General features: G+C 41.6%; 1 protein-coding gene across 2 annotated transcripts; it reads left to right on the forward strand.

Annotated features, from left to right (window-relative positions):
• Positions 1-2,638: 2,638 nt before the first annotated feature.
• LOC139442725 (calmodulin-like) lies at positions 2,639-23,051 on the forward strand. 2 transcript variants are annotated; one of them, XM_071223606.1, is made up of 5 exons: positions 2,639-2,950; positions 13,178-13,208; positions 19,011-19,154; positions 19,625-19,867; positions 22,628-23,051. In XM_071223606.1, the coding sequence occupies exons 1-5, from the start codon at positions 2,948-2,950 to the stop codon at positions 22,654-22,656; spliced, it is 450 nt and encodes a 149-aa protein (XP_071079707.1). In that variant the 5' UTR covers positions 2,639-2,947; the 3' UTR covers positions 22,657-23,051. The 2 variants fall into 2 exon arrangements, with proteins under 2 accessions (XP_071079707.1, XP_071079706.1); XM_071223605.1 differs by lacking the exon at positions 2,639-2,950 and adding an exon at positions 7,749-7,978.

A 23,051-nucleotide genomic window follows, 5' to 3' on the forward strand; every position in this document is an offset into this window, starting at 1 on the left:
CACGTCTACACTGTCTCCACGTGTGTTACATACAGCATGTCTATAGCAACAGTATATGTACATGCACGTCTACACTGTCTCCACGTGTGTTACATACAGCATGTCTATAGCAACAGTATATGTAAACAACATGGGGACTGCCATATTTGCACTGGACGTCGAAAGATACTCTTCAAATCTTTTCATGTTTTAAATCAACGTGCTCAAGTGATGTGATGCACTTCGCAGGGTTAGACCCGTTTTATTACAACCTAGATCTTGATTATCAATCAGATCATCTTGGTTTTGTTTTTTGTAGCAAATCCAAGTGATATGAGCGGTGAAATCTGATTGGTCAATAGGAGGGGCACACAAGGGACATAACTCATAATATCCACCGGTAGCGCTACGATCAAGCCACGAAATTCAAGCCTTGTTCTGCAAGTGTAAAAACTGGACTTCTGTTAACTTGTTAACTCCCTTGCCTCGGAAAGATGACTTGTACCATGTGTCCCCGTGTGTGTTTTTCTGGTGCTCACTTGACTTGCCGTCGCATGTGTTGTGGCTGATGCCATCCGTGGGCAGGATACGCTCGCCTTTTCGCGAACACCTGGTATGATCACTTTTGGATAGTAATTCATAAACACATGATCATGATATAGTCAAAATCGTACAATCGACTCTGATTTTAGCACATATTTCCTATGTATATGTAATTTTTTGCCGCTTTTATTTTCAGTCTACGACATGAGTCACTACTGGGCTTTCCACCTGGATGAAACGGAGTAATATGGCTGAAATACTGTTCGAAGCAGCGTAAAATCCACCTCACTCACACACGTAAAACAGATCGTCTTGATTGCCTGAACTGACATGCGTTCAAGCTATTGCTATAAGAAAGTCCGAGCGTGTCTTATCATGACTGTATGGGTGAGTGAGTGAGTGAGTTGGGTTTAACGCCGCTTTTAACAGTATTCCAGTTATAACACGGCGTAACAGCTTAATGTGGGAGGAAAGCCCGAAGTAATGCAGGTCTTAGACGTTTACCACTTCGGTGAAACCCACGAACACGGGTATGGTGCTTACAAACCTAGAAACATAATCGGGGTGAACCGGGATTCGAACCCACAATCATAGGTTTCTGGTGTGCCCAAGGGACGCAACTCTGCACAGCGTATCGCGGCGCCAAAGACGACTGGGCCACCCGTGCCCCCCATGACTGTATGGCCGCGTGATGTTACTAAGGGCGAGTTAATTGCAAATTTAGCATTGGTTTCATAAATGATCCGCCCTGTCAAGTGGACATCATCGCTATGATATTCTACATCATTTTATTATATGTACTAAAATTTAAGCATTAATATTTCACTTCCAAGGTGGCAAAATAAACATTATAAAATATATGGTAATGCTAACAGGTCAGACGGAAGTTTTTCCATCGCACATTTCCTACTTCATTACATTGTTTGTTTGTCATTTTCCCGAGGCAAGAGAGTTAGTTAACTGACTATAAAAGTCCACTGGCAGTTTCCACCCTTGCCGAACTAGGCTGATATTGTGGAGTTACATTTTGGCTGGACTAACGAGTCTATGCATAGTCAAATCAAAAGTCAGTTAACTCTCTTGCCTCGGGAAGATGTTTGTTTGTTTGTTTGTTTGTTGTTTAACGTCACACTCAGCAATTTTCCAGTTATATGACGGTGGTCTGTAAATAATCGAGTTTGGACCAGACAATTTAATTGTTACGACAAGCATGGGTTGCTGAAGATCAGTTCACAACCCATTTACACTCGATGCTCATGATGTCAATCACTGGATTGTCTGTTCCAGACTCGATTTATTTACGGACCTTCTTCATATCGCTGTAATATTGCTGAATGCGGCGTTAAACAACAAACAAACAAAACAAATTGTCAAACTTAGAACGTAATCGGGGCGTTCTAACCCAGAATCATACATCGATTCCTGGCGTGCCCAAGAGAGGCAACTCGGCACAGTTAATTGCGGCGCCTTAGATAACCCGTGAAGATTACGGGGTAGAATAGGTCTTCAGCAGCCCATGCTTGCCGTAAAAGGTGACTATGCTTGGCGTAAAAGGCGACTAACGGGATCGAGTGGTCAGGCTCGCTGACTTGGTTGATGCATGTCATCAATCCCAATTGCGTGGATTGATGCTCATGATATTAATCACTGGATTGTCTGGTCCAGACTCCATTTACAGACCGTTGGAATATTGCTGCGTGCGGCGTTAAACAACAAACCACCCAACCACCCTTAGATAACCGGACCATCCGTAGTCCCTATTATCATGATAAAGCCATATGTTAATTTATATAAGCACGTCTATACTACGTAATGCCGATTATCCTAATTCCTCGATACAGAGTATTCATGAAACCGACCCCCCAAACATACAACACCAACTAGCCCTATTCACTGTTCCCGGGTTGAGTTATAACCTGAATCTTAATCTCAGAACCGAATAAAGTCGGCTTCTTGTTTATGAACCATACTTTCAATCAAGCTAAATGAACCTTTTCTTGGTTTGAAGAGGGGGGGGGGGGGGAGGGGGGATTAATTGCTTCGTTGCACTAAGCATGGAACACCGGTCCTGTCACAGCGCGACTTGTGTATTGCATAAGCCTGTTACATAATGAACCACCGTTGTCACTGCGACAAGTATTTTTCGGTTCTCACTAAGTCCAGCGGATTATAAACAGTTGAAGCGGAATCATGTAAAAGGGCAGCTCGGAGAGGCGTTGACCACAAGCCCACTGCACGTCTACCGCTAACAGTGACCATTCAGAGACGAAAGTGATTTAAGTCATTCGGATCGAACTACGCCGGTGATCAAGTCCACGTGAGCAAGCGGAGTAATCTCTCACTGCGGAGCGAGTCACAGACGACAGAAACTCGGTCGCACTTGATACACGCTCGGCTCGGAAAACTCGCAAGGACTAGCGCTGAAATGGTAAGACCTATTTATCACAACCAATTTTGTGGTGATGTAAAAGTTACACCGTACGAGTATACGGGACATTTTGTTGTCGGCCTGCTGTGAGAAATACCAAATACTAGCTATGTTCATTAGGACAGTGATCAACAAGTGTCCCACATGCTGAGCATGGGATCTTGCACGCTGTAGTGCTCAACGTGATTGACGAGCTTACATTGCATTGTCTTATGTCATTGCATTCCGAAAGAGTAATATATCTCATATCACATGTTTCTAAGAATTTCACAACACAATTACATTATAGCCAAACTGATCTATAAATAGAATTATTCGCACACATGTGCGCGCCGTTTACCCGATGACCCTACTGTTAGCGCTGGCACCTCTCATTCTGTCAACTTCCTCGTAGATCAATCATTATTCACCATACATGCCATGAACGCTTAACATACAAAGTACGTAGGTATTGCACACATTTTTTATACCGGGCATTACAGTGAGGTCGACACCAGGGTTAGAACGATGCTTACATATGTATCTTTTAAACTCCAGCCCCGGTATGCTATTGAAAGAGGGAGTTTTTTCTTACATAATATCTTGTCCCTACTTTAAACACACATTTGTTTATTTTATTTACACTGTGGCTTTGACATGTTGATCTGCCTGCGAAAATGTGAATGGTATTCCACTCTCATGTCATGTTGGCTTCATGACATGAAAGACTAAGTATAGATTTCAATTGTTTGACATACTTGAAAATCCAGTTTGTATTAGCCTTGATGTCACATTGTGTGTATTATAGTTTCCCATCGTCTCGAATGGCTTTACAAATACTAGGAGGCTATAAGTAAAATCTGCACATCGAATGTAGGCTATTTTAAGAATATTTACAAACGATATGTAGAGTTCTACATTGCATCGCCCCATCTACATGCATCGCCCCATCTTACCCTAATGACGCCCTATCCTCAGTTCCCAACCACTACCTATATTTTCATCCCAATGACACACAATACTGTATCCCTGCCATAATGATACCTGTCTTGTCTCGGGTTTCATCGTCACTGTACCGCTGTGTATCTACGGCTACGGTCTCACTCTCGGGTACATTTGATACGGGCCGATTCGTAACCTAGCATGAACATGAAAGCGAACATGCATTGGATGAACAGAATATGTTAATAGCCTATTTCAATTGAAAACGTACCATCTCCACAAATCTATATGGCTAAACAGTTGTACGCTATGAGAAATCGATGATTGTAGTACCTTACTGTAAGCGTATGTTTCATGGTATTGTATACACCTGCGGACAAGCGATGCATATCTGGATGGGATGGTATTGTTCACGCGCCAGCTGCCGCGGTTTCTGTGTAGTGGCACAAGGACGTGACGATCTACATGCGATTACAGCCAATTTTCCTCATTGTTATAGCTTGCTGCAATGATTGGGATAAATCTCCAATAAAATGTAGCCACAACAGATTGTTGTCTCATTGGGGCGGTAGGGGATCCTGGTGGTTAAAAGCCTTCACTTGTCACGTCCAAGATTTGATTCTCCACCTGGGTACAAAGTGGTGTTCCTCCACCCCCACCCCACCCCACCCCCCTCCTTGATATTGCTGGGGTATTGCAGAGGTGTAAAATTACTCTCACTGTTGCCAAAGATCATGCAGTATATATGATGATGGTCCGGTATAACTTCCCCACAGCGAGCAAATCAACAATTAGATTTAATAATGATTATGGCTCCACGCTGGTCTGATTACGCTGTACTGATTGATTGTATATATATATATGTATATATTTACATTCACACACTACCACTGTCATATTTTGTACTTGTATATCAAGTGGAATGCTAATTAATTTAATCCGTTTTTGACATATTTTATTCATAATTCAAATAACGAAATATAAATAAATGAGTTAATCAACTTATTCCCATGGTGACAAATAATGAATTCCTTTTTTCGTTTGCCACTTTTAATCACTATATGGTCACGTTTGGGAGAAGATACTGTATTGTGCATGGTCAATTTCACTGATAAATTCTCAGCGTATCTGATTTTTTCAAAATTATTTAGTAATTTAAAATATGTAAAGTGCCTGCTCAGTGGAAATTGTCGGTAGCGATTCGTTAGTCTGTAGGTAAAGTACAAATTAGTGCCCTTGAATAGTTGAAGGCAATTCTACTTACTCCGTTCGACCTTCAAAACAGGTAGGAGTGCTGTACAATCAGTTGCTTTCTCTCAATACAGAACAGAGGAATGTCATAGAATGTTAATGACGTAGAATCTATTAACCGATATTTTGGTGACTTGATATTCCAGTACTTTTAGTCACATTCAGCACACATTATACATTAATTTTTGATTAGCTATGACCTAACCGTGTCAAGACAATTCGACCAACACAATCAATGATACATGCTCATGCATTGTTCTTTCTTGCCTACTGTTCAGTAATTTACGTGCTTGATCTTGTAGACGTTATTCACAATTTGATTTAAGGTGGAATATATGACTATTGGCCCTGAAACTTTTATTAGGTGGCGTCTCTATGGAAACCATAAATACCTCTTGGTAGATGTTCCCTTTAACAATGAGGTGCCCTAATTACGAACTGTTTTATTAACTTTCATTACAATGTCACGAGATACGGTTAGTGCGCTGATTTTGGCTGACGGGCATCCCCGCGAATAGCGTCTGCCCTTGATATATCCGATAATTGTCAAGCTCTCACTCACTCACTCACTCACTCTGATTGACAAGCACGGGCACGACCGGGTCACCTAATCGAACACACCCGATAAGACGTATTCCACCACCGTTGTCTGGTAGCTGCGGTAGCGCGTTGCCATGTTCGGTTGCCAGATTCAACCTACGGTTATACAGATAGCGGCGACATTATGGCTCATGATATATTTATACCGCCCTATTAGGGGAGGTATCGTTTATCCTGGACTGAAAGGCCAAACGATTCGACATTTGTGATAGGTGACATTCTAACTAGAAACACCGACTATAATTTGGCAGAAAACAATATGGCTAAAAAACTGCCCAAAGGTACTGTCCGTAGGTACTGTCCGAGTTTTGCACTTTTATAGCATATGTGCGGATCATTGAACTTGAATATTTGGTGTTTCGCTGATCTATGGTTTGTTACTGTTGTATGTACAGTATTCGAAAATCTGTCCTGAAGGTAATAATTCCAAGATATTGTCAAATTAACTTAGTGAACATATACACACATCACTTATATTTTTGTTGAATATGTTTTCTTATTTTTGACGTGAGACAGTTTTCTTGAAGAATTGATACTATTTGAAAACCTTGAAATATAGTCCCAAACAAGTACTTTCTTAAACGTTGTAAGCGCCGAAAACCGTGTTCGATTACCAATGTTACTGAGACAAAAGCTAGACTAACATTTAGTCCCAGAAATAAAGTTATCTTTTTCAAAAATATATATCTACTGATTGAAAAGAATATACATTTGGAGCCCAGAACAATGCTTAATTTCGGGCCTGAGGCAACCTAGATATGCCAAATCATTCTAGACTTGAGCTGGATTGTTTTTTATGTATTCTCTCGGGTCTAGGGGAACAGACTTCGTGAAAGCCTCTGGTATTGGTTGATTATTCACAACACGCCAATTTTGCCATGGTGACATGTGCGTGATATAGATTCCATATTCACATGACGCTGTAGTCAGTGAAGCTGTGCCATGCGTGATCGGATTATGAGTGAGTTTCACTGAATAGTTTACACTGTACATTGCAACATATTGCTGAGGTATATATAGGACTGCGAAAAGGGGAGATATATAGATATATAGCCAATTTCAGTAACATTTGACCCCTGAAGATACGTGGTAGAATAGTCTTCAGCAACCCATGCTTGCTGTAGAAGGCGACTATGCTTGTGGCAAGAGGCGACTAACGGGATCGGATGATCAGGCTCGCTGACTTGGTTGATGCATGTCATTGTATCCCAATTGCTCTTATAGATGCTTATGATGTCAATCACTGGATTGTCTGGTCCAGACTCGATTATTTACAGACCGCCGTCATATAGCTGGAATATTGCTGAGTGCGGCGTTCAACAACAAACCAAACAAGACCAGTAACATATATTTGTGGCTGCATCTCTCGCAGGACGATAAGAAAATCTCAATGTACCCTTAAATGGCAATAACGCAATGAAAGACGCAATTTATTTGGTAGAAATTACTTGTATAAGCTCTTGAGCTCATTGTGATTCAGAGATTGGCTGTTCCCAATACGTCATGTGTACTATACGTGCAGAATATCACACGACGACACCTATATATCTAACTTTTATTTCCTGATGGGATGACCAGCGGAGGCACGAGTTGTTCCCGATGCAACAAGCCAATGATTTTGGCACACTCGCACAAACTTTGCATTTTTGTTGTATGGTTCACGAAATATTTTAATGACACGATATCATCATCCAGTAAACCTTCGGTTTGATGTGAATACTTTTTGGGCGAATTACCAATTACTTATGGAAAGATGGTCCAGATATGAGCAAAATAGTGCCAGTGATTCATGTTGATCATATATGGGCTTTTATTTGTTTAGTTGAATGATCAGGTTTCCATGGCAATTAAGTAATTGGGAAATTAAGCAGACTTATAGAACTACTCGAAACGAGCTATAAATATGTAATTAGAGTAAACCTAGAGCGTTCAAATTAAAGTCCGTCCACTTAAGTGCAGCGAGACCCCCTCTGGTAGTGAACTATCAAACCAGCAGCTTGTGGCGACCAGATCTACGACACTCTGGCTCAGGCATTTCTTAGACCACACGTGTTCTCTGGCGTTCCTGTGACATAACCGCTATCATATACACAGCATTAAGCAATATTGCCTGTACGAGAACGTGTACATCAAGGTATATGATATTCAATATACCAGTTGAGCATTGGATGATCATTACATCAGCAGAGATATAAAGGGATCGCACAGACAGGGTCATACAGCCATTGTTTCCCTCACCGTCCTCTCAACATGTTGGTAAGCCACATTTCTGTAATATCCTGCCATATTTGCTTTGTTCGTTTGTTTCTTAACGCCGCAGTCAGCAATATTCCAGCTGTATGACGGCGGTCTGTATCTGGACCAGACAATCCAGTGATTGACATCGTGAGCATCGACCCACGCGATTGGAATACGGTGATCATGCATAACCCAAGTCAGCGAGCATGACCACCCGATCCCGTTAGTCGCCTCTTACGACAAGCATTGTTGCCTCTTACGAAAAGCATGGGTTATTGAACACCTAATATAACCCGGTTCGTCACGGGTCGCCAGTTATGTGCATGTATTTGTCTTAGTCCCGTAACGCTCTATATTCTGTATGGATACAACTTGAGAATCGGTTGATTCCAGGAGTAAAATCAACGAACTCGAACATACGAACTTCGACTGACTTCGAGTGACTTCTCTATGTTATGGTTGTTATATAATTTCTCTATGACTGCGGGGGCGCCGCATTTCTCTGTGCAGAGTTGCGTCCCTTGGGCACGCCAGAAACCTATGATTGTGGGTTCGAATCCCGGTTCGCCCCGATTATGTTTCTAGGTTTGTCAGCACCATACCCGTGCTCGTGGGTTTCACCTGCATCACTTCGGGCTTTCGTCCCACATTTAGCTGACACGCCCTGATATAACTGGAATACTGTAAAAAGCGGCGTTAAACCCAACTCACTATATGACTGCATAATGACTTAGAATGCACGTTCAATGGCAATGAATTCCTGGCTGAGAACAATAGCGCAACGTTATCATGATGGATTAAACACTTATTCAGAAAGTAGCACTCGTCTCATGATCTAGGCTAACTGCATCACTTTTAATGGATGCATTATTACCCGTGGGGATCTTGGAGTACCAAAGGCCCCGAAACAACCTATGTTCGTCGTGAGAAGCGACCAGATGGTTCGGGTGTCAGGGTCGATGACTTGGCTAGTTTCAATGTCATCGTCTCCGACAGCTTGGCCGTTGCTCATTTTATTCACCGGTCTATCTGGTCGATTGTTTACAGGCCGCTTGCAATAGTATTGCGTGTGTAACGTTAAAACAAATATACAATCAAACCGTTATACATTATCACAAGAATTCCTGTGACAGAAAGAGTAAGGTACGTTTTTACGACTGTTATTGAAGATTTTATTGTAACCTGACCATTTGTACTATTTCTCTCGCCCTCTCTGACTGGCGGTTAAGGTTGAAACAAGTAAACGCTTACTTAGCATGTAAATTACCAAGCTATGAATGTCACCGTCTTGGTGTGTTGAATGTATACTGGGATTCAGACACCTCGAAACCCGAGACCATGAAACAGATCTGTTGAAACAAGAAACCTAGATATTGTTTTGAAAACGAGTTTTATCCCCCTGAAACACGTCAGCTTATACAAAGCTTCCCTAAAGAAATGATGAAAGAGTACTACCAAATTCACTGTCAACTGTTTAAAACGAATCATTTTCTTATTTTTGTCCAATTCGTCAACCCCCATGACAACGTGAAATACGATAATGATGTTCACGGACACTGTGTGTTTATTGAAGTACAGACATTTATTCCCATGTATGGAAAGCTGTCGGGGACATGGTGCCTAAATGAGCACGAAGCTTGTTCCATGACTCTGTCATCATGACTTAGACAAACACTAAGAATACGAAAACATTTCTTTAAAATAATTGTATATTTTGTTCAAAAGAACCTTTTCTCTTCTGGTGTTTTCGTGTGGAATCAAGGAAACTAGACTTCAAAGTTGATCTAGACTTGCTCAGGCATTTAGTCACGGCGCAGGACTAACAATGACTGCTTAATTGTGTGTTACAACTCTCCATCTGGATCACTACTGATTCACTCATCTATGCCTATAGGTGAGGCGTATAAGAATGTCGTTGAGATCATCCAATAGCCCTTGGCAACGAGATCAATTTAATCGCGGAGGCTGGAATGTTATTTTGTGTAATCTCCACAACTGCAGAGGTAGAAATTTTCAAAAGTCACAACTTCGTGTTGTGGTTTAAAGGTTTAGATGGGGAAAAATATTTTATGGAAGTAAATTGTCCAGTCCTGATGCTAGCTGAATTATTCAACATTTTGGTTTGATTGTAAGATTTGTGCTAGCTTCTAAGCCTCGGTTGTCCTAAGAGAACAATCCAACTGTTGCTATGGATACTCTTCAGAAGTGTTAGCATATTTGCGACACCTGTTTTCAAACGACACATCTTCATGCTTTGCAACGTGTGACATGTGATAACTATGAGTCTTGGCGTTAAGTTTTCACCATAGCGATACCATGGCTACTGTTGACCGGTTAACAATGACAACTGAACTGGAACATGGTGTATACATTGCATAGGTAGGGGACACTCCTAAAACCTATCGCCAACCTCGGTCTTTGTTGATTTTCCCTAGTGATCGTAATCGGCTTTGTAACACCCTACCGCTGCTTATCTAATCGAGGCATACATTAACCCGCCAGAGGGCAGACTTGATAATCACTCGTCTGTTTCTCTAATCACCCTTTAGTATTTATCATTCGAGCACAATCAAGTCTTCAAGTTCAACCAAGATTATTTGAATCTACTTACCACGGCATTGCCCCGTTGTCAAGTGGCCCCCAGCTTTGAGACGGGGCCAAGCGCTACGGGTGGCCACACAGAAGGACCCTTGCAGCCTTAGAACTTCGTTTTTTAAGACTAGTCCAGAGGACGAGTGTAAACCTTAATTCTCTCGTCCTCAAGAGTTTGTAGCTACTGCTGCTTGAATGAGACAAAATATTTACTGTGTTTACAGTTTCTGTCTGTCAGAAGATGAGGACAAGGAAGGATGAGGATTTAGCTTGGCCTCAAAATAATTTAATAGTCACAGGCTAGCGGCCTAGCGTGAATATCGAAGTGACCGACCGTTTGATATTAGTGGGGGGAATGGGAGCTGAGATTGTTATCGAAAAAACTAATTCACCTTGACCTATAATAATGCTTCCGAGCTTCAAAAATATTCTGGCGCATAGATTTAAATAATAAATAATCTGGTTTTGCAGCTGCAGCTAAACAATCTACTCGTAGTTATCAAAATGCATATGTGAGTTTGACTGGATCAGATTAGACGACAATTAATGCGTGTTATCAGCTTTTGCAGCAAACAGGTAATTTATCTTTGGTAGCCAACGATAGGTCAAAACAGACAATCGTGTATCAAATGTTTCTTACTGGTATGAAGATTATGCCTTGGGCCGAATGACACATGAATAAAAAAAATCAATGTTTCCCTGACAGTTTCGAATTTGATATATTTCTGTATGTTGATAAATTGAGCAATCTGAGCAACGTATTGTAATAAGCTCGAATTTCTCGGTGACATGAATATGTGTCACTGTGGAATGCATCAATAAGTGATCGCTGTATGATAAGACAGGTCCTTCAACTTGGCCATATATCACAGTTGTTCACAACCAGTTTGCCATAAAGATTGAGACAGTGTATCAATATAAAGATTGAGATTGTATATCAGGAACAGTATGGGGTAGTGTGGTAGCCTTGTGGTTAGCGTTAGTTCGTTACCCCTTCGGTCCGGACTCGATTCCCCACATGGTACATTGTGTAAAATCAATTTTGGGTGATATTGCTGCAATATTGCTAATGCCCGCATAAAATCACACCAACTCACATATATTAATCAAGGGAGTTACATTTAACGCTGTTTTAAACAGTATTCAGTTATTTCTCGGCGTGACAGCTGGTATCTATATGGCTTGAATAATGCCGAGGCGACGTTAAAAGTTTACTCATTCAGTGACTCACTCTGTGGACTTGTGAAGATCCAGGATAGAATAGGTCTTCAGCAACACATGCTTGCCGTAAGAGGCGACTAACGGGATCGGGTGGTCAGGCCCGCTGACTCGGTTGATGCTTGTCATCGTATTGCGTAGATCGATGCTCATGATATCAATCACTGGATTGTCTGGTCCAGACTGGAATATTTACAGACCTCCGTCATATAGCTGGCATAGTGCTGAGTGCTTGTTTTGTATCAAGTTTAGAATAATTTGTCCCGTAGGGATTCTATGTCAGAGCAGTTCACCAGAAACTTTGACTTTGTTGATAGCATATCATCGGACCTCGACGGCGTGGATCGTTATTCACAATCTGAATCATTGGATCGTCTGGTCCAACCTGCCATCATATAGAGCGTTAAACAACAACCGAAGAAACGAAATCATAAATTGTCGGGATCCCCTTAGTGCGCAGCGTTCAATCATTCTCATTCCCATAAATGTGCCAGGAATGCCAATTATTATTGACATTTTTGTCATAAGAGATGGTAATTCCCCAGTCATAGGTTCAGTGTACCATGCTGTACTTAAGCTCTGTAAGCGCCTAGTTAAAATATGCCTGTACGATTTCTCAAACGTTTAGACCTTACTTAATTAATATCTGAATTAGGAGGTTATTAAAGCGGAACGTTTTTAACGTCTCTGATCTGCATTGTACATCTCGTATACGTACATATCTGTTATTTGTCACCCATATTCTATTTAAGACTAGGGGGTGGGCAGCCTTGTGGTTATAGCGTTTAATCGTAACGCCGAAGGCCCGGGTCCAATTCCCCGCATGGGTAATATGCGTGAAGACCATTACTGGTGTCACCCGCCGTGATATTGCTGGAATAGTGCTAAAAGCGGCGTAAAAGCATACTCACTCACTCTTTAAGTCTGCTTCCGATGTATTCAAGTATTTATCTGTATTGTCTCACATATTTAAAATATTTTGGGTTAACCCTTCAACATGTCTATCTTATGTCAACATATATCGGGATATCTATATTTGGACCTACTATGCAGCTGCCTTTTCAACTAACTCTTTGACTTTATATCCGAATTTTAATAATAACATGACAAATTTCAGGAAAGAGAAATTCTGTTTTCTGTTTGTTATTATCTTTGCTGGAAATCAGCGGACATGGCATGTATTTTTTAATACAATCGATCTTCTCAAACCCCTCTATGTTTACTCGGTAGCCAGGCTACGTACATTATTGACTAGTATATGTCATATTGCGGAAACCCACTCGGTGTTTACTGCACTGGGACGTGTTTGGAACATGTCAGTCAGATGTTGTCCTACGTGAAATAGACACTTGCACCTGTTGAATGTTTATGATCAAATGACTCACGTCCTTGTTTTGTTTGTTACAGGCAGACCAGCTGACAGAAGAACAGATCGCTGGTGAGTAAAGACTTGTGTGTGACAGAAGCAATGGTATTGCCATCAATGACTGACATTGCTTCTATGTCTGTAAACCGTCATTCCCCGTTTCAGTGTAGCCCGTAACTGTATGATATCGGTGGGGATGTCTAGTGGTTAGTGCGCCCGGTTTTCACGCCGATAGCCCGGGTTGGAGTCCCCACATGGGTACAAAGCAACCATTGCCTGTTGTATGATTTTGTTAGACAATCCAGTGATTGATGCCATGAGCATCTTTTCACGCAACTGGGATACGATGACATGTATCAACCACTTCAGCGAGCCTGACCACCCGATCCTTTTAGTCCCCTCTTACCGCAAGCATGGTTTGCTGAAGACCTATTCTACACCGGATCTTCAGGGGGCGCCTGTTGCATGATGGGACTAAGGGATCGGGTCACTTACTCACTCACTCACTCACTCTGGTTAATTACAGACTGCCATGAAAAAGCTGGAAGGTGGTTGAGGCGTAAATATTTTTTTTTGCAATAAAACTATGCCCGATGTTGAGTTGAATTATGCCATTGATATCATTTGAAGCACAACATTTGCGCCAGACGTTAATAAATTATGAGATCATAATTCATATATTAAGAGCGCTTTGGGATAATAACTTGCTGCCACTATAATTGAATCATGTCTCTCATTACGCATTCACTCGCTGTTCACACCACGCGGGCTTGTTTTTCGTGTTTATTAGTGCCAATCAAGGCTGTGATAATTGTGCTGTGAATGAAGGTCGCATTATTAATGCCATGTTGCCTTTGTGTTGGGTGAAATGAACTTGATGGAATGTGAGGGTGTTTCTTTCACGCTCAGTGAATGGAGCCATTGTAGTTTGCCTGCCGGTAATAGTACCCCTTGCGCCAACATGTGTGAAACACGGGTAGATTGCTAGTCATTAACAGTGAGATGAGGCCGTGACTTTTACTATTAGCAGTGGGAATATATATCATTTATGTTGCGTGCTAAGAACTAAAAGCTCGACCAAGACAAGAGTTAGTTCTACTGGCAGGTGTAAGCACGGCTGACCCAGTTGTAATAACAGACGTAGATGCATACGTAAGCACTAGTAATGCAGGTGTAAGAACAGATGCAGTTGCATATGTAAGCACCACTGATACCGATGCATATGTAAGAACTGGTGATGCAGGTGTAATAACAGACGTAAATGCATTTATAAGCAATAGTGATGCAGGTGTAATAACACACGTAGATTCATATGTAACCATAGTGATGCAGGTGTAATAACAGACGTAGATTCATATGTAAGCACTACTGACGGAGGTGTAATAACAGACGTAGATTCATATGTAAGCAATAGTGATGCAGGTGCAATAACAGACGTAGATTCATATGTAAGCAATAGTGATGCAGGTGCAATAACAGACGTAGATTCATATGTAAGCAATAGTGATGCAGGTGTAATAACAGACGTAGATGCATGTATAAGCAATGGTGATGCATGTATAAGCAATAGTGATGCAGGTGTAATATCAGACGTAGATGCATTTATAAGCAATAGTGATGCAGGTGTAATAACAGGCGTAGATGCATATGTAAGCAATAGTGATGCAGGTGTAATAACAGACGTAGATGCATGTATAAGCAATATTTATGCAGGTGTAATAACAGACGTAGATGCATGTATAAGCAATGGTGATGCATGTATAAGCAATAGTGATGCAGGTATAAGCAATAGTGATGCAGGTGTAATATCAGACGTAGATGCATTTATAAGCAATAGTGATGCAGGTGTAATAACAGGCGTAGATGCATATGTAAGCACTGCTGACGCAAGTGTAATAACGGACGTAGATGCCCATGTAAGCAACAGTGATACAGATGTAATAATATGTTTATTGATGCATGTGTAAGCACTACTGATGCAGGTGTAATAACGGACGTAGATGCCCATGTAAGCAATAGTGATGCAGATATAATAATATGTTTATTGAATGCATGTGTAAGCACTACTGATGCAGGTGTAATAACGGACATAGATGCCCATGTAAGCAATAGTGATGCAGATGTAATAATTTGTTTATTGGATGCATGTGTAAGCAATAATGATGCAGGTGTAATAACAGACGTAGATGCCTATGTAAGCACTACTGATGCAGGTGTTATAACATTTATTGGATGCATATGTAAGCACCGGTGAATCTGGTTTAATAACAGACGGATATGCATATGGGAGCACCTCTAATTCAAGTGTAATAGCAGACGAATATGCATATGTAAGCACCACTGACAACAGACTTAGCCTTGCTATTCACTGTAGTGCACTACACTCTCTGCTTGACTGTTAGCACATCGGTGCACTTGGGAATTTTTAACAGAGATGCTAATCAGTGAGATTGACGAAAGACGTACTTTGTCAACGACCGGGTTATTGATAAGAATAAACACGTGGCGTATGTCACCACAGTTATGAATAATCAAGGTACCGTGTGAGGGATCGCTCTCCAGCGACATCCTCCACTCCACACCATGAAGACTGTGGCACACTTCTTATGCATATATTATTACATCGGTGCCGTACGTTATTCGTGTAAGCGACTGGTCATGATATTGTTAAGTATTGATGGTATTCCTCGCCACGAAAACATTTATCATTGACCTCACATGGTGTTTAAAACTGTAGAGTTCCACACATATCTTAAATTAATAATAACATGAATAGTGAGAAAAGTATCGATCGAAGGGCCAAATTCCAGTGTTTTTGCCGATAAGCGTATGTCTTCCCTAATAATTTATGTATCTGTTATGAAATCAGAAATCCAAAGCGGCATTTGTACATAGTTATGTAGATAAATAGAAGAACCTTGGTAAATGAAAACCATGCCGCAATCGGTACATAACCTAAACTCTGTAGTAACATATATAACGGTTTAAAAAGAACCAAATATCACAACTGATTACAGCTACCTCTATGTAGATTCATTGTTTTAGAAAATGCAAATATAGTCGTTAGTAATGCTGCCAACCATGTCTTTGTGTTATATGTTTTTATAACGTTTTTTTTATTTCTTCATTTATTTATTTTCTTATATTTACTGCGATATAGTGTAATATTGCAGTCTGCTGCATTATTAATATACGTCGACCTAATCTTTTGCGCCATGACACTCCCAAACACAAACCCCTGAGCACTACGTTGAACCATGTGAACACTGCACCTGTTCCCGCGTGTCTGAGTAATATAGAGCAGAACGGTTATTCAAGTTGCCATGTCACATCGTCTTTTAAAGACCACGAAGAATTAGCAGGCACACCTGGGGAAGATCATGCATACATTGTTTTGGTTTAGTATAGACAGCGTTCCCCCCTGCCCTTTTTGTGTGCCCCCCGTCTCGATTATGCCGCCCACTCAAATAACGGCAATACCGAATACAAGTTTCTAAAACAATGGGGGATCCCTAACGAGAATAGGTCCCTCGTACCTCCTGCTCGTGCTAGAAGCCGGCTGTTACGAGGCACAGGCGGTCAGGTTCTGTCACTTTGACGCTTGTGTCACCATCCCCGACCGCTAGCCGTGAAAGTTAAATATGCAAATCGAGCATTGGTTTGCCAGGCGGCAGCTTGAATATTTAGGGACCACTGTGGTGTAGCTGAAAGATTGCTGACTGGCGTTAAACAACAAAAATACAACATTGTACCAAACATGACGTCTAACTGATGATTCCGAGTTAAACAGATAGGACGGGCTACTGTCGGGACCTACATCAGTCGTAAGAGGCGACTAAGGGGATCGGGTGGTCAGGCTCGCAGATTGTTGATGCATGTCATCGATCTCAAATGCGTGGATCGATGCTCATTACATCAATCACTGGGTTGTCTGGTCCAGACTCGATTATTTACTGACCGCCTTCAGATGGTTGGAATATTGCTGAGTGCGGTGTTTAACAACAAACAAACAAACCTACCATCAATATTCTGGGGGTGGGCGGGGCCGGGGCGGGCCGGGCCGGGCCGGGCCGGGCCGGGAGTTTTGTTTGAGATGGATTAATAATTTTATTCAAAACATTCAATTTCATTCTCTAAATTGAAGCTTCAAACATTTTTGGTACCCACGACACATTATTTTTCATAACATCCAGCACATGTCCAAAGATCGATTTGTATGTAATACCTCACGACAAATTAATATATTCAAACATGTTTGGGAACATATATATATTGTACGGCGTAGATCGTTGCTTATACTATCAAATATTAGTTTGGCTGGCCCAAATTCGCGTTTGTCAACATGGACAAAATACAGCTGGAATATTACTTTAGGTGCACACCCTGGTCATGACTTTAATCCTTAAGTTGTCAGGGGCGGTCGGGTAGGTTAGTGGTTAAAGCGTTCGCTCGTCACGCCGATACCCAGGTTCGATTCCCGACATGGGTACAATGTGTGAAGCCCATTTCTGGTGTCCCCCGCCGTGATATTGCTGGAATATTGCGGTGTAAGCGGTGTAAAACCATACTCACTCACTTAAAATGTCAATAACATGTCAGTGCTCTGGACTTTTCTTACTGGATGGATTTCTATACACATTTATTAAAGTATATAAGGCGTAATATCAAATCCGCAACCATCATTTGATATTGGTATTACTAAATTCATTATTATGAAGTATGTACATTAAAAATTAACTATAATTGTATTGGCATTCACTACATGAGTGTTTATGACACCAGACTGCCTCTGTACTATTGGTGTCATGATTGCTAGAGCGTATGTGTGTTGGTCGTATATATTCATTGCTGATATATATTTATTGAAAGTAGCAATATATACGATTTGGACATTTCTGTGTTAAAAAACACGGTGAGATGAATTGATCTGAACGCCAGTCGATGAATGCTGGATGTACCTTGGTCATAAAATATTCATCTGCGAGTAACCTGATACATGTCAATGTTTTGTAGAGTAAGACTTGTCAAGGGGTTACTGTGTTTATTGTTGGAGAGAAATGCTGCTAGGTGAGCCCAGTGATATGGGAATAGGTTATTGTGTGTGTGCATTGCCTCACAAACCTATGTTCCGTGAAGCAATACCCACGGAGAAGCATAAGCGCCCGGTATCTTTTCTAGCCATATACGGGGCCGTTAGTATGGAGATCAGGGGTGCGTTTTCAACGATTCGCCTTACAACGGGGCGCTAACTTTAAGGCGTTTGCAATCGTACAAATCGCTGGCTGAGATCGCTTCGTTCTCAAACCAAAATGGCGACTGTGTTCGACAGTGGAACAAGACATCTTGACTAGATCAACTGGGAAATCGGCAAAGGCAGCAAACACTCCATCATCCTCAGTCTGCTCCGCATCTTCAAAGTAATCATAAATTCATCAGCTCGCCATCCAACCCCCCTTCTGCTACGTTGTTTATAAAGGCAAGGCAACTAAGCGGTAGTTGCGCATTTGGAGTGCGCAAGCACTTGGAGCTGTTGCAGACCCCGGTATGAGCGATTGACTTGCTTACTCTTGCAACCCGCCCCCCAGGTATCACAATGGTTTCCGAGTATGTGCAGAGCTTGAATGGGAGCAACCACGGTGACCATCTTTTTAAATAGTCCCGAAATAGCAGATTCACACACACACACACACACACACACACACACACACACACACACACACACCTCCTCTCTCTCTCTCTCTCTCTCTCTCTCTCTCTCTCTCTCTCTCTCTCTCTCTCTCTCTCTCTCCGAATTGAAGAAAGTTGTGTGTGGTACTCACGGAATAAAATCCTGTAATCTGTTTGTCTATATATCTATTGTTCTTCTTTCTTCAGAATTCAAGGAGGCTTTCAGCCTTTTCGACAAAGACGGCGATGGCACCATCACAACCAAGGAGTTGGGAACCGTCATGAGGTCACTAGGTCAGAACCCAACAGAGGCAGAGTTGCAAGACATGATCAACGAAGTAGATGCTGATGGTAAATCATACATACTACACAGAGAAAATAATGGCTTTCAAGTTCACTGAAATCTTAAGTTAATGTTTGCTTAGCACCATAACATAGTGTGTCAAGTCCTTTGTCAGAATCATATCCGTGCTCGTTGGTTTCATCAATATGATGAGGTCACCGGTGGCCCTGTCGTCTAAGGCCCTGCAATTCGCTGTGCAGAGTTGCGTCCCTTGGGTATGCCAGAAACCTATGATAGTAGGTTCAAACCCGATTATGTTTCTCGGTAAACGTCTAAGACCTGCCTCACATCGAGCTTTCCTGCCTGATTAATGACACGCCCTGAGATAGTTGGAATTACTGTTGAACCCAACTCTCTCACTCATCGAAATGATAATGTCTACGACCCGCATCGCATTAGGCTGATATTTCGTGTTGATGTAAAATGTTCTCTTTAACCCAATTCCGTCCCTAGATTTAATAAAGTTCTTATATCACAGGAAACGGGACAATAGATTTCCCAGAATTCCTCACCATGATGGCGCGAAAGATGAAAGATACGGATACAGAGGAGGAACTAAGAGAAGCATTCCGAGTGTTCGACAAGGACGGCAACGGTTTCATCAGTGCAGCTGAATTGAGGCATGTCATGACAAACTTGGGCGAGAAGTTGACTGACGATGAAGTAGATGAAATGATCAGGGAAGCAGATATTGATGGTGATGGACAAGTAAATTATGAAGGTACGTAACACACTTCTTTGAAATTAAGATGTGTTTGAGCTGTCTAAAATGGCTATTGTAACATAGCATCCATGTTTTTGGATACACCGAAATGACATGGGGCCCCGTTCCACAAAGCGATGTTAACACTAAGACTACCAATAGCTATGTTAAAGTATGGGAGTAAGGATTTTTTTAGAGCTAAGATCGCTTTGTGCAACGGACCCTGTTGTCTACCGCAGCACTCTCGGTGGATGGGGGGACTCTTTGAAGTCGGTCGTTATCTTCGGAGATACCTTTTTGTAACCGAGGAAAGCTACATTTTCATAGCATTTAACTTGTTTTGTTAGATTTACGTTTTAATAATTGCAACCAGGAATAGTAATGCAAGACTATCCAAGTACTCATCATCAATGGCAGAAAACGGGACTTTGTATGATTGCTTTGTAGTACGGTGCACAAAGAAATAGTACACTTTCCCGCGGTCTATGGGGAAATACATAGGTTCCTACATTGGCGTCGTTACGCGGAGTGCTTGTGCATATCCGGGTTAAAACTGGTTTTCAGCATCCCATGATTGTCTTAAGACGCGGCCAACGGGATCGGGTGGTCAGACTCGCTGATTTGGTTGATTGTCATCGTATCCCAATTGGGTAGATACATGTTCATGATGTCAATCACTGGATTGGCTTTCCAGACTCGATTGTTTACAGACCGCAGCCATAAAGCTTGAATATTGCCAAGTACGGGTTAAATAACAATCAGCGTTACGCGCAGTTGGTGAGTCATCGACTCATAAAGCGATGTGTATATTCAATGGTATCGCCCACCCAAATAAATCTAAACAGGCAAACAGGCAAGCCATAGCTGCATAACCAGCACGATATTGTCTCAATGGAATAAAAGTTAAACTGAAACTGACTTTTGACGTTGAGATGACTGGTCGGTGTAAATGAAATCAGTTGTGTTCCGGCAGGATGTGAGATCAGAGCCGTCCTCCTCACAGCGCCAATTCATCACACGCTGACAACGAGTCTCCAGTGGCATTGAATTCCGCTTTATTGTCAAGTTCGTAGCTCCATACGTGTATTGATTTCCTGACCAGACTCAGACACAATATTTTTTGGCGAAACAATGGGCACATGTAATCTACTCGAAACATTTGTAGACAACTGTCTGTTGCGAGCCACGTCTACAACGCGAGACAACTACATTCAACCATGCCACTGCCGTTCATGTCGCCGTCATCGTAAATGGACATACGAGTGGTCCTGCGGTCCAGAGATGTGATTGCAATTATTGTTCGTAAATTTAATTCTGACCCTGCTTATTCGCACCGCGTAACAGTCGGACAGATTCTACTTGTGTATTTCTATCAATCATGTGATAATGTGACATTTGACTGACGGCTCACGACGCGTACACATTCATCCGTTCTGGACTGAGATAGGACTTTACCGTTTTCATGATCATTGTCCTGTCCTGGAAGCAATCATTCACGATTTATGGCTTACAAAATACAGGGAAAATGCAAAAAGTATTGATTTCACATTTTGGGCAATAGCCATACTGCCTTTGGTAAAACTCTGTAATTGAAAAAAGTATTCATGTGTCTCAGATGCCGAATGGGTCATTAGAATAATGCCTGTTTTACACTAAAGCATCGTTAAACAAATTAAACAAACGTACATGTATATGGTGTTTTAATATGACGACCGTCTACAAGGTCGTTCATTGTTCTAGTTGGAGAAATGAGTTCTGTAGTTCCATCAGTGCTATTGATCCAACTCATGACACTTGTTACAATATTAGTGCGTGAAGATCCCGGTTAGAACTGGTCTTCAGCAACCAATGCTTATTTGGGGCGACTCACGTGATCGGGTGGTCAGGCTTGTTGACTCGGTTGTTGCCAATTGCGTAGATCGATGCTCATGGTGTTATCCACTGGATTGTCTGTATAACTGAAAGATTGTTCGAAACGGAGTTAAACCCAATTCATTCAACCAGTTTTGGGTAGCAATATACAGGCAATTAGGACTTACATTTGACTTCTCTGTTGTAATCGATGACATTCCATATGAAAAATCCAGTGCTTACTGAATGGACCCGTGAATATCCGGGGTAGAATAGGTCTTCAGCAACCCATGCTTGCCTTAAAAGGCGACTGAAGGGATCGGGTGGTCAGGCTCACTGACTTGGTTGATGCATGTCATCGATCCCAATTGCGTGGATCGATGTTCACGATGTTAATTACTGGATTGTCTGGTCCAGACTCGATTATTTACAGACCGCTGTCATATAGATGGGGTATTACTGAGTGCGGCGTAAAACAACAACCAAAACCAAAAGCTTAATGAATGGGATGTAATCGCTTGGTTTAGACGAACGTAACCTATGAAAAATCGTGGTCTAAAAGCCGGTTCTGTTATCACAGTCATCACAAGAGAATTTGCATTGAAAGCAACACGGATATGACACAGTCGTCTTAGGCGCCACAGTTCGCTCTGTGCAGAGTTGCGTTACTTGGAACGCCAGAAATCTGTGATTGTTGGTACGGATACCGGTTCGCATCGATTATGTTTCTAGGTTTGTCAGCACCATACCCGTGCTGGTGGGTTTCACCAAAGTGGTAAACGTCTGAGACCTGCATCATTTCGTGTATTCTTCAACTGACACGCCGTGGCATAACTGGCATACTGGCCAAGGTGGCTTGAAGATCACTTACTTAGCCATAACATTATCAAACAAGCTCTCACTTTTAATTTGTGTTTTTCTTCACAGAATTCGTTAAGATGATGACAGCGAAGTGAGAGGCTACAGTATCACGTGACCACCTGTACAGCAATATTGTCCATCATCCTGTGCTCGGTCTGCAAGCTGTCATGATTGACAGCAAAGACGTCATGAATATCTGACCAATCAAGAACGCTTGCCTTATCGTATTAACTATGCTTTTACATTGTAAATATCCCATACTCGTGTGTATATTTTGATAATGATTATTTATCCGCCCTCCTCTCCGTTTTTCTAAATCTGATTCTCAATTATACAAATATCATTAGTTATTCCTGTATTCATCTATATTACTGAACGTTTTCTCTTATCGAATTCTATACATCGATATGTTTCATGACTACTCTTGAATTTAATCACTCAACATCGATCTCTTCCTGTTATCATAGACTGTAATAAACCCTTCTCATTA

Source organism: Haliotis cracherodii, unplaced genomic scaffold, assembly GCF_022045235.1.
Source record: "Haliotis cracherodii isolate W230 unplaced genomic scaffold, xgHalCrac1.p SCAF_5, whole genome shotgun sequence".
Lineage (NCBI taxonomy): Eukaryota > Metazoa > Mollusca > Gastropoda > Lepetellida > Haliotidae > Haliotis > Haliotis cracherodii.